Source organism: Amphiura filiformis, chromosome 17 (assembly GCF_039555335.1).
Source record: "Amphiura filiformis chromosome 17, Afil_fr2py, whole genome shotgun sequence".
Taxonomy (NCBI): Eukaryota; Metazoa; Echinodermata; class Ophiuroidea; order Amphilepidida; family Amphiuridae; genus Amphiura; species Amphiura filiformis.
Window position 1 is genome coordinate 43,105,386 of NC_092644.1, and position 13,776 is coordinate 43,119,161.

At 33.6% G+C, this 13,776-nt stretch overlaps 1 protein-coding gene across 1 annotated transcript in view; it reads left to right on the forward strand.

The window, feature by feature from the left end:
* The first annotated feature begins 9,036 nt into the window (after nt 1-9,036).
* The window catches only part of LOC140137831 (clotting factor C-like), a 28,696-nt gene continuing 23,956 nt past the window's right edge, over nt 9,037-13,776 (forward strand). Inside the window, 1 exon segment of the mRNA XM_072159622.1 lies at nt 9,037-9,363. Within this exon segment, the coding sequence (XP_072015723.1) occupies nt 9,285-9,363 (79 nt within the window). The 5' untranslated portion in view covers nt 9,037-9,284.

Consider the following 13,776-nt stretch of genomic DNA (forward strand, 5'->3'; position numbering starts at 1 on the left):
CACTTTTAAGCAATTTATATACAATTTTAATTTTTTATATTTGTGCTTGGGATCACTGAATGGGTCTTTAATTAATTAATTAATTAATTAATTAATTACTTAATTAATTAATTAATTAAACTCTTATCTAATTATTTTATTAATTCTAGGGCATAGACCTACATTAATTAATTAATTTATTTATTTATTTATTTATTTATCAATTAATTTATTTATTTATTTTTTATTAATTTATTAATTTATTTATTAATCTATTAATCTATTAATTAATTAATTAATTAATTAATTATTTTATTAAATATTAAGTTATTAATTAATTTATTTATTCATTTATTAATTTATTATTTTATTAAGATATTAAGTAATTTATTTATTTATTAATTTATTTAATTTATAGGGCCTAGGCCTATACTTATGGTACTTAGGGCCTATGTATCTACATTTTGTATTTATTTGTTTGTGCGTGTATTTATTTATTTAATTATTTTTGTTTAATCACCTATCACATCTCGAACTATATGAATCAATCACTCATCCATCACTCTTACTCACCCTTCTCATCACTCACACCTCTTACTCACCCCTCTCATTACTCACTCGACTCACCCACTCACTCACTCCTTCACTCACTCACTCACTCACTCACTCACTTAATCACTCACTCACTCACTAAATTAATCAATCACTCAATCAATCACTCTACCATCACTCACTCACTCACTATACTCATTCACTCACTCACTCACTCAACTTTCACACACTCGATCACTCACCCCCACACTCACACCCCGTCAATCAATCACTCCACTATCATTCACTCACTCACTCACTCACTTAATCAATCAATCACTCAATCAACCACTCCACTATCATTCACTCACTCACTCAATCACTCGGTCACTCAATCAATCAATCACATAAAAGATAGTCCTCACTCCACTCACCCCCCCCCCCACACACCCCCACACACACCCACACTCACTCACTCAATCAATCACTCCACTGTCATTCACTCACTCACTCACTCAATCAATCAATCACTCAATCAACCACTCCACTATCATTCACTCACTCAATCAATCAATCACTCGGTCCGACTCAATCAATCACTCACTCACTCACTCACTAAATTAATCAATCACTCAATCAATCACTCCATCAATCACTCTACCATCACTCACTCACTCACTAACTCTCTCACTCACTCACTTACTCACTCACTCACTCACACACTCACCCCCCACACACTCACTCACTCACTTACTCAATCAATAAATCAATCAATCACTCGGTCACTCAATCAATCAATCACTACTATTGCACATAAAAGATAGTCCTCACTCACTCACACCCCCACTCACCCCCACACTCACTCACTCAATCAATCAATCACTCCACTGTCATTTTGATTGGGTGAGTAATGAGTGTGTGAGCGATTGCTGAAGTAATGATTGCTTGATTATTGATATGTTGATGGATAGGTTGGTTGCGTTTGATCGCGTTAGTATTTGAACACACGCCTGCTTGATTGTTTATTGCTTGCTTGATAAGTTATTTAATTATTTATTTATTTAGATGCGAGCGATTAACAAATAAATAATAGATCAAATAAATAAACAAGCAAATATATAATAAATAAATAATAAATAAATAAATAAATAAATAAATAAATAAATAAATAAATAAATAAATAAATAAATAAATAAATAAATAAATAAATAAATAAATAAATAAATAAATAAATAAATAAGGGGCTGTGTAATAATTATGAGCCCTGGGGAAGGGTAAAATTGGGGGGGGCAAGAAATTTTTGGCGAGCCAAAAGGGACAAGCAATTTTTGGCAAGCCGAGATGGGGGCATGCGATTTTTGGCACACATTCTTGGGGCTCCTTTTAAATAAAACGCTCTAAAAAGGCTTAGGAAAACCGTACGGAAACACTTAAATATGCAAATTTTCCTGCTCGCTACGCTCGCAACATGTATATAGACAATTTAAGGTTTGCAAATTGGGATCCCAAAAATTTGGCATGTACAAGGGGGGTGGCAAAGATTTTTTTGGCGGTCCGAGAGGGGGGCGATTTTGGCGAGCCGTTTGGAAATTATACCCACCCCTCATAATTATTGCACAGCCCTAAATAAATAAGCAAGCATTAAAAGATAAAACAATAAGCAAGCAAGCAACAGTTATCAATTAATTTATTAACTTACAACGATTTACACCACTCCGAAGTAACTATAAACAAATAAATAAACAAAAACAGATAAACAAAGTGATTAACATAAAATAACAAACAAATAAACAAACTTATAAAGAAACAAATAAACAATTTAATTAACAAAAGATAAACAAATAAACTATCAAATTAACAACAAACTTATAAGCAAACAAACAAACAATATGATTAACAAAAAATAAACAAATAAATAAACAAATTAGCAAAGTTATACAAAATGAACAAATAATTAACATAATATAACAAACAAATAAACAAACTTATAAACAAACAAATCAACAATATAATTAACAAAAATAAATACACAAATAAATAAACAAATTATCAATAAACTTGTAAACAACAAATAAACAAACTTATAAACAAATAAACAAACAAACAAACTTATAAACAAACAAAATACAAACAAATAAACAAGCAAGCAAATAAACACACTTATAAACAAACAAGTAACATTATCATTAACAAAAATAAACAAATTAATAAACAAATTAACAAACTCATAAACAAACTAATTAACAAACAAATAAACAAACTTATAAACAAATTAATAAAATCGTGTTTAAACAAACAAGTAAACAAACTTATCAAAAAAACACAAGTAGACAAAAATAACAAACTTATAAACAAACAAACAAAATACAGACAAATAAACAAAGTCGTTATTAAACAAAAGATAAATAATAAATAAGCAAACAAATAAATAGGTTAACAAACTTATAAACAAACAAACAATATGATTAACAAAAAATGAACAAATAAATAAACAAATAAACAAACTTATAAACAAACTAATTAACAAACAAATAAATAAAAAATCAAACTTATAAACAAATAAATAAACGTTTAAACAAACAAGTCAACAAACTTTAAAAAATAAACAAGTAAACATAAACAAAAATAAACAAATTAACAAAATAATATAAAATAACAAACAAATAAACAAACTTATAAAACAAACAAATAAACAATATAATTAAACAATAAAATCAAATAAACAAATTAACAACAAACTTATTAACAAACAAATAAAATTATACACAAATAAATAAACAAACAAACAAAATTCAAACAAATAGTCATTAACAAAACACAAACAAACCAATAAATTAACAAACTTATAAACAAATAAATAAACAATATGATTAACAAAAAATAAACAAAGAAATAAACAAATTAACAAACTTATAAACAAACTAATTAACAAACAAACAAATGAATAAACAAACTTATAAACAAATAAATAAAGAAACGCTGAAACAAACAAGTCAATAACAAGTTATAACAAGTAAACAAAACAATTAACAAAAAAACAAAAAAAAAAATCAAACAAATAAACAAACCAAATATAAACAAATAATTACTAAGTAAATAACAAACCATTAAACAATCAAATAAACAATACAATTAACCAACAATAACAAATAAATAAACCAATTGCCCATGGTGTACACTACTGGTGTACTGCACAGAATACCTAGAACGCTTGTATATACGTCATTTAATTAATTATTCATAGATCGCTCCGGCGGTTGGAAATCAGCGATTACCTTTTGGATTTGGTAACCAAAAAGGTGCGGTCAAATTGATATTTTGCCGTTCTCGGATCGGATACTGACTTTCGATGACTGACTTTCGATACTAGAGATGGGCGTAGCTCGGGGCGTATGCCAAACAAGAAATATCTTTAAAAAAAGACAACTTGCCCCGCCGCCCCCCCCCCCAATTTGAGGGCTCATAATTATTGCACAGCCCCTAATTTTGCATTGACAAGTACTATGAATGCTACATGTAGGCCTAGCGCATCGCACAGAATTTGTTATATCAAGAAGTTCAATCTGGGAGCAAAATTCGGTACTTTCGAATTCACGCGCTTCGCGCACATTTGTTCCATTCAATTTTCATTCTTGATCATTTTAACTTGAATTGGTATTGAAATTGGCAGACTTTCTGAACTTCGCGAGGAAGTTATTCAGAGAAACTTAATCTGGGAGCACTGAACGTCCCCGTGAAAACGCCACTTTCAAATTACAAATTCTCTCCTTCAATGTTCATTATTTGATTATTAAAAGGTGCCAGATCACGGTATTCATTAAAGAAACGTAATTATGACAGCTAAACACGCTACTTCGCCCCGTTTCAAGTTCAAAGAAATTTACACCACTGCTGTTAACATGCACAGATATGATGCAAAGTTACCGGTATATGATAGTAATATGTACAGGTCCACATGATTTATGTATTTCAGAGAGAAATCCTTGGAAATTCAGACCGTATGGTTAAGAAATGTAACATACGTTACCATAAAGTGCAGAATTAAAACAAAAAAGTGGCTATAAACTGTTGAGCAAATTACAGCCGCAGGTAGGCCTACGTGTACTTAAATTGATCAACTATACTTTATTAATATCATTCCCAACATACATGACGGGCAATTTGAAGTTAAAATGTAACCTACGTGATAGAAACATACGTTACAATTAATTTTAACACCTTACTAAAATTTACTAAAATCGCGCCCGATTACCCGTGTATTGTTTTCTTATAACACCGCCATGATTATACATGTAGGCCCTAAGTACTTAGGAAAGGGGCCGGCATTACAGAAAAATTGGCTCAATGAAAAGTATCCTAATTGTATGTTTCATGTAAATTTTTAATTCTTTTTCAACTCTTTTTGAGGCAATCAATTCCCTTTTTGAACTAAAAGGCGACATTGCATTGTTTTATGCCAAACAATTAGTTTTTGCATTATCAACCAAAGAGCTTGCAGTACCCCTTTCAATGGTAACGTACATGTATGTTTCATATAAGTTACCCATAGAAAACACTATGGGCATTATTGAAATTGATGTAAAAGTAAAAGTTCACAAGATGTGATCGTCATATTTTCCAGAATGAAAACATGTATGTAGCCTGCATAATATATACTGTAATAGAAGTATACGGCTTAGGAACGGTTTGGTCACTCACGGACCTTTAAATTTAGCAGTGAACGGCTCTTTTCAGAGCCATCAGTAGGCAAAGACCGCGGCCTACATGTCTCATTCTTAGGTATTTGTTCTAAAGAAGTCAGAGCTATACTTCTGACAAAAGATTGACAGTTCCAAACTTGTCCGACGCGACGGCGAACCCGCTAAAAATTGTTATGAACTCCCGTCGTAAAAGCCTATCACACAATTTGACAAAATTAATGTTTAAGATATCTCAATTATATCATTCATAACATTTTTAGTCATTGTTATCCATAGAACGATAGGAGAAAGTGGGGAAATCCCGGGCACCTTTCGTTAAGGCTACACAGGTACAAGATTAAATAAAGTTCATCAGTGAAAATCATATCAATGCAAAGTAGGAGTAATGTTCTAACTGGTAACCAGTTTTTAATAATTCAACATCTATAGTTAATAAGTTATAATTAAAAAACAAAATGGTAAAAAATGATGGGGTAATGCCGGACACGGGGTAATCCCGGACACATGATTGCTGCTAAGAGGGAAAGTGGAGTAGGATGATAATCCCCTAGAATGTATTAGGTACTTCTGTTACCTCAAGCATACAACTATGGGGACTGTTGTTGTTGTCTATATTTTCGAAATAACAAGTGTCCGGCATTACCCCATGTACAGAGACGCATGTGTGTCCGGGATTACCCCTCACGGTCCCGATTTAATTTTTTAGTGCTTGTTCTACTAATCCATTTTTAAGATACCAAAATTCATACATCCAGCTAACAATCAAGTATCAAACATAATTTTCATCCATACTTCATCTGTGTCCCTTGTCGCATTATTTTGTCACCCAGCTAATAAATCACTTTTCAGATAAAAAGTCAAAAATTACAATTTCTGTTTTTTCGTAATTTTCACAAAGAAAGACGAGACCCAAAGCGCTGGTAGTAGTACACGTGAGGTACACCTTGAGGTAGCTAATACCCCAAGGGAGTATAATAGTGCCACCCTTCTCCGTTTAGCTGCAGTCGATGTGTCCGGGATTCCCCACAGTCCGGCATTACCCCACTTTCCCCTACAGGATATCATATTAGGACCAATGAAGGTTTTAATTCTGTGCACAGAGTCAATATTGGATCTGTTATCAATGTACATACCTACAATCAAACATCCCATGCTGTACTACCAGCATGTCTACAAATGTAAATCTTTGGAACACCTAATATTCAGGATTGATGAATACCACCACCGAGTACTAATATTATAGAACTTTAAACAGTGGGGATGATTTCATTTCTTTCTTGTTCGTTAATTCAAGAGAAAATATCATATTTTCATCAAAATGTAACCATTTGGAATGTGTCTGTTATCAATCTGGACTGAAATGGAGTCATTCACCAAATTTCGTTCATCCACAAGTAGATGACATATCCAGTACATCTGCCTGCAAAACAATATCATCTCTCTTTCTGATAATAGCCACACATCTTGAAGGCCATCACAAGAACTATGCATAGGCAATTTAATGCAAATGAGGGAAATACCTATTGCCAACTTGGTAAAAGTGTACACTCATAGCCCAATTTAGTCACGATAGCACCCATTTGGGGTTTGTGGTCGTGAATTATTGCAATTAAAAATATTTCTCTAAGAAGAAAAACACAATTCTAGTAGAAACAATCTTTACATTTATAAAGCTATTCGCTACTTGCACGGTTCCGCCATTATGCACTATGTGCGGGGAGAGCCTCGAACTGGCAGCATACATGAAAGGAAGAATTATGTAACCTTACACAGAACGTTATGACTAGTTCAATTCCCATTCATGTATGCTGCCAGTTCGAGGCTCTCCCCGCACATAGTGCATAATGGCGGAAACTGTGCAAGCTTACCGATATGGACGAATTTTCCATGGGCACTTTTTTAGACCCAAGATACAGTGCACCAAATTAAGTGTAAATTCCTTGTTATACCGCTATGGTGGAAAAAATAAATAAGCATTAAAGGCTTAATGTACGATTTCCTTCAAATTTTAAATTTGTCATTATATACTCAAAATGCTGAAATAATTATCGGGAATGGTTTCTGTCCATTTTGGCGCTGAAATAACGAGGTAAAGTGAAAGAAACACTGCTTGTTATTTTGGCCGTTTAACACGCAGTTCTATGGGAGGACATAAAGTCATAATTTTTTGAATTATGACTTTATGTTGAACTTTGCTCTGTTTACCTACAAACACGAACAATTTGGCTGATTCCATTTAGGTGCAAGTTGTGACATGTGTAAACATTACAAATATGCCAAAAAATCAGGTTTGAAAAAAATTAACCAAATTCATATTATAAGATCGTATAGGCCTACATTATGACTTTAAATAAAAATGACATATTCCATAATTCATATATTCCTTTATTATTTAGTCCCATAGTACAGCTCAACCTAGTCACGATTATCGCACTTTCAGTTTCCCACGCGTTTGAACGGGAATTGGATTGCGTACTTTTTCGATGTCTAGTGAGCAAATTTTTTCAATATTTTGAGAAAATGATGTCAAATTTTCTATTCTGTATTGTTTGGTAATAATGTCTTTTGCCAATAGTATGTTTAAAGTTGTAATTTTGTGTTTTTGATCGCAAAGATCGGATATTTTCGTTCCCGATTCGAATTCTGAACCCTTCGCAAGGGTGCCGATTTCAGCAGAACTTTGACGATAATTTTGCCTTTTTGGACACTAAAATGCTTTCGATCTTTAATTTTGTTTCAACCGAGTCTTAAATTAGCAAGCACAATACGATTGGTACCACTTTTATATACATTGATGAAATTTTAAAGATTTTTTTTCAAGTTTCTAACCGGCGCAAATCGTTAAGTGTGTATTTCCCATTGACATCCAAAATGGCGTAAGCCAGTCCTCAATATACATAGGTACGGCGTATATAGGACTGGCAAGCGAGTCTAGCTCAACCCGGGAGCTCAACTGATCGTACTTTTCCTACATTCGACCTTGCATAATTTTTGAGTTGACACAGTCATGAAAATAACTATAAATACTTGACAGACCATTAGTAGCCCAGTTCTGAACCTTTACATTGATCATTCATAACAATAGGTATCTGATGGATCAGTGAAGATAAGAAGGGATTATAATATATCCGTAACCTTGATATTTAGTACATCTCGAGGAAAAAGTGCAATGGATATGTTTTCATTTTATGTTTCAAATATCCCGCGCATGAAAATTGAGTATTTAACCCAAAATGGAAAATGGAACAATTTATTGGAAATCTGTTTTAACAGATTTTTTTGACATCTTTTTCTGCACTGTATTATTATATACCTAAATTAAGAAATTGATTTTTACACATTTTGGGGCAAAAAAGGAAAAAATAAGCAAAAATATCAAAATCTAGTTTAACAGCTTCATTCATCAAGTCATAACAAACGGCCTACATGCTTAATTTCTAATAAGATATTGAAATTGTGAAAAATATAGGTATTTATTGATTTTCATGTTTTTTCTTGCAAATATGCTAATAATATGCAAATTATGAAATTGCAAAATAAAGTTTCTACATAGCATACATCTTTCAAGTGTGATGTTCAAAATGACCGGGAAAATGACAGACATCAAAAAGAGATTCGATGAAATGTAAAGGTGTAGTAACAATTTTGGCATGGGTGGACTGTCTGGTTAGGAAAAGTACGGTAAGTTGAGCTGTACAATGAATCTTCTTCATCACCGATACTGACATTCGTGGAAACGTAATAAAGATAACATCATGTCGAGGTTAGAAGGTTAAGAACTTCCTGCCAAGCAACCGTGCTCCAAGTCTGACGAAGCGATTCAGAGCCTAGCAATACGTCAAACCGCATCTGCGGGTCATCCCAAGTGTTAAGGTCGAATCGTGGTTGGCAAGCAAAAAATCTACAATTACAATGATTCATATACACATAAAAATTGACAGAGTTTGCATTTATTTTATTGCACATGGATAAGTCATGTTCTGCAATTGTTTATAGCTTGATCTGTTTTGAACGCCTTCGCGACATCGGACCGTGAAAACTACCTGCTCAGTTCTGCCAAGTTCCTACGCTAAAATGCTGCTTTGTCTCCGAATAGTTTATGTTCTTTATTTGCTTGTCACTTCATGGACCATTATTATCGCACTGTACGTTCGTAAGTACTACTTTTAAACATATTAAAGCTAACATCAAACTGATATGTAGTGTTTGCATCAATATGTATTTTGACACTATACGGTATCTACATATACGCCTAACTCTAACTTTAATGTTTTTAATCATGTTATATTGTTTAGTATGCATCCACCAGACCCTACAAAGGTATAGGCCTTCACTACATGGCCCCGGTACATGGCTACAAAATGATGGAAAGTCCAGATATTTGATATACATATTAATTATTATGCGATATGGAAACGGAAATGTTAAAAAACATTAGTTTTCTCCTCCCCACCCCTACCCTCTCCCCTTAAACATTGTTTAATCCGGCAGCACTACTGATAGGAATCGAACTTTTCGCTGCTCATATAGGAACATAATTATGTCATACCATAGACTCTGAATTCAGAGTCTATGGTCATACACAACAACACTCTGGAAAACACTACACCCCCCCCAGACTATGTGTCACCTATTTTCATGTTTTATATTTTAGGCCTATGAAGGAAACAGCTGTTTAAAAAAAAATCAAGTATACAAACAGTGTGACTGTCGCAATTGAAGAAGGAATATTCACAAAGCGACATCATCACGGTTAACTGACATAAGGAACCGAAACTTGTTTCCTCATAAAAACGCTCCAACTGAAAGAAAACATCCTTTCTTTTTCTTTTAATTGAATTAGAAAACGAATTTATATCCAAGAAACCATATCTGTTTAAAACGTGACTTCAAATGGTTTCTAACAAAGCTATAAACAAGTCTGTAATTGTATAGGACAATTTTTGAACAGATTATAACCAACTTACTTGATTGGGGTAAATTATTTTGTTCCCAAAGTCAGTACACAATATTGCACCCCAGTAAAATAGTGATTACTTTTTGTCATACAGTAGGCCTACATCAGTCATCATGTTGGCCCATTTTGGATGTTTGCCCCGGGGGAGGAACTCGAATATGAAAGTGACGTACCTGTGCCCACCAGCGTACGAAACTAGGGGTCTATCAGTGTAGAAATTTTCAGAAAAAAGCCTGTGTTGGCAATGTCCAAAATGGGGTGATTTTGTATGGGAGCGCCCAAAATTTCACATCATTAACAATCAAAAATAGCTTTTTACCCAATTTTACAGTACAAATTAGACAAAACTCATTTATGTTTTTCAAAATGCGAGCGAAGCGCGCCGAAATTTCAATTTTTAGGACTAATTGTTCAAAAAAGGGGGTCATTCAGTGTAGGCTACTGAAAAACGGGGTCATTGAGTGTATAGGATTTGACAAAAATAACGGGTCTTTTCATGGGCACATAAGGTATGTACATATATTCCCGGGTTTTTCGTTATTTCTTGTAAACTAAAAGAAAATATACTAAATATACGAAGCACTATACTAAATGTTTTTGAGTGGCAAACTCTGCAATGTCATTCAAATATTTAAATACAAAATAGACAAGAATAGACAAAGGTATCAAATAGTGGAACGGGTACACGGTCATAATGTGTCAACCAATTTACACTGATATAATTGTTTTAAGTTTACACTAACGCTTTAAATGATTAAAGTTGTTAGGCAAATGTTAATCTTAATTACCATGGTCATCACTATTATGTAATAATTGTTTACAACGGTCAACAAGCTATTAGTCAATTTCCGTGGTGGCCTTAGGCCTAATACCCATACCCACACATAAATAAGTTAGTAAAAAGCTGGTAAACAAACGTGTTTATACATCTAAATCTTCTTTTTTTTGTAGGGCTGAATGTATGATATTGAAAAATCTGTTTTTACGATCAAATATTATGTCAGTGACAGCTTGGAGCACAGTGGATTGAAGTTTAGAAAAACAGCTGATTATTCCAAAACACTGTCAGACAGCATGTATATAGACCTATATAGGTCATTTATATACAGGATGTCGTTGTCGCTGAAACTTTTGAGAACTGTATCGTCGGAAACTTCGGGGGGGGGGCAAAATGTATATCAACAAGGGTTTTTTCAGCATTAGAGGTGGTACACCCCTCCCTCTCCCCCTCCCATTACACCCACAGCCTCGAGCTGTGGCCCTGTTGGCGACCAAAAAGGTCCAGTTACATTTTCCATAATATTCCGCCCTTTTTTCATGAAAAATTCTTCTTGCAGCCCCTTTTGTCCCGCCCTTTTATCTTTAATAATTCTTCTTGCCACCCCTTCATCTTCTTTTTGCCGTCGCTGCTTTTACCCCGGGAGACTCGCGCCCCCAAAGCCCCCCCAAAAAAAAAAAAAACGAGTTCAAACCTTTCCACGTCTTCAAATATCAATCAATGAGTCAATTGTCAAAATTCAAAAAGCATGTGATAGCTGATTTATTCCTCAAACACATTTAGTTATGGTTGGTTCTGGCATTAAATTTAAGTGTTCGACAATACAATTTTCAGGAACATCCCGTATCATTAAACCAGATTGCTGGGAAATTAGCTACAATACCGAGGGTTCAATATCAACATATTCTATTTCTACGCACGAATAAATGTTCAAGTGATGTGAACATGATGGTAAATGCATAAATGGCACTCTCCCATCCCATACAAAACCTGTCTTCCTGATAATGAAAAATACAACTGGTACATCAATAACATCATAATGTAGCTGTACTGTAGGACATTTACCATACTAGTATATTGAAAATGTCATGTTCATCTCAATAAAAATACACAAAGCCAAAAAAGAAACTTATTATTTTTCACAAGGTCATATCTCAAAATCCTGTCCATCAAAAGTAACCAAAATTACACACATGATTGCCTCAATACTCTACTCTAAATACTTGTAGATGTAGGTAACTGTGACATAGTTAAAGTGAAAATACTAATTGCTGTACAATATTTGATAAAATATTGGGAAAATATCTAAAGACCAAATTTGATAGTACTGGTCACCTTTGGTGAGAAAAACAAGTTCTTTAAAAAAACATAAGATTTTGGCATCAATAATATTTCTATAAAAGAGAGGTTGACCCAGAGAGCTTATGGGTGGATCTCAGTTTATCACAATGAAAAGTAAAAGTAAAATGAATAGTAATAATATAGAATGATCTTCATGAAGTTATTAACCTCTTTCATGAAGTTATTAACCTCCTCAAGGCTTTGAGGACAAAAGAAATGCTATCGTCATTCCTCCCACATTTCTATTTGTTAAAGTAGTGAAATTGGCATTATGGTGTAAATTTGAATCCAACATTCAAATTGGTGTTAGTCACACTAGGCCTCGCATTAGAAGATTTAGTTTCAGTCAAGCATATGGCAGATGCAAATTTAAATTTTGGCTTTGATCGATTCACCTTTTTATGTAATGATGACCCCGATGATGACCTGTCTTCACCAACAGGTAATAAAATAAATTTTGAAAGAAAATGGCCAAGTGTGCCGGATAAACTAAACAAGTCACTTAAAAAATTTAATTGTACCCACTTACAAGCGATTTTAAATTACTAAAGAAGCAACATTTTAATATGATATTGTATCTATTTCATTCAAATATAAAGATAGCCATTTGGTACCCCAAATTTGGGTACACCATTTTATCAGGGAAGTGCCACTTCCCTGATTTTATCACTAAAGGACTACAGTTAGACGGACTGTGGAGTGATGAGTTTATTTTGTTTTCACTTTAGTCAGGAAGACTATTGTGACGTTTTGCCGTACAGGCACTTGTTGGGTACCTCCAAGGGTATACCATTTCATCAGGGAAGTGCCAATTCCTGATTTATCACTAAGGACTAGGGTCACACGGTGACGTGATGGGTTTTACTTTATCACTTTAGTGAGGACGACTATTGTGATGTTTTGCTGCACAGGCACCTTTTGGGTACCTCCAATTGGGTATGCCATTTCATCAGGGAAGTGCCACTTCCCTGATTTTATCACTAGGTACTAGGGTCGCACGAGACCTAATGGTGATGTGATGGGTTTACTCAGGAAGACCTTTGTGATGTTCGCCGCACAGGTATTTTTGGCTACTTTTATGATTTGGCTCTGTAAGATATAATATTGAATTGTTGATGTTAATTTAATATCATGATAACTTTGAATTAAAGTTAGGATCTTTCTTTTTAGTGAAAAGAAAGTTTAATAGCAATTAAACTTAATACCTAGAATTTACATTTCATTGAAATAAAGAGTTTGAAGTGATACTGAAATGAATCAGTACCAGATCTTGCATATTTTACAATAATGCAGATCTACTTGTTGCATATCTATTGAAAGCATATAATTAAGTTGTAACCCAGGACGGTTGGGTGCAATTTATCACTAGGGTTTCAGAAAAACCTACTGGTGATGTGATATTGTTATTGCCACAAAGGGCAATGTTTTGGCCACTCTGATGTGTTCTTGAAGAATTGCAAGAGATGCTAATCTAAAACATAATGAGACTT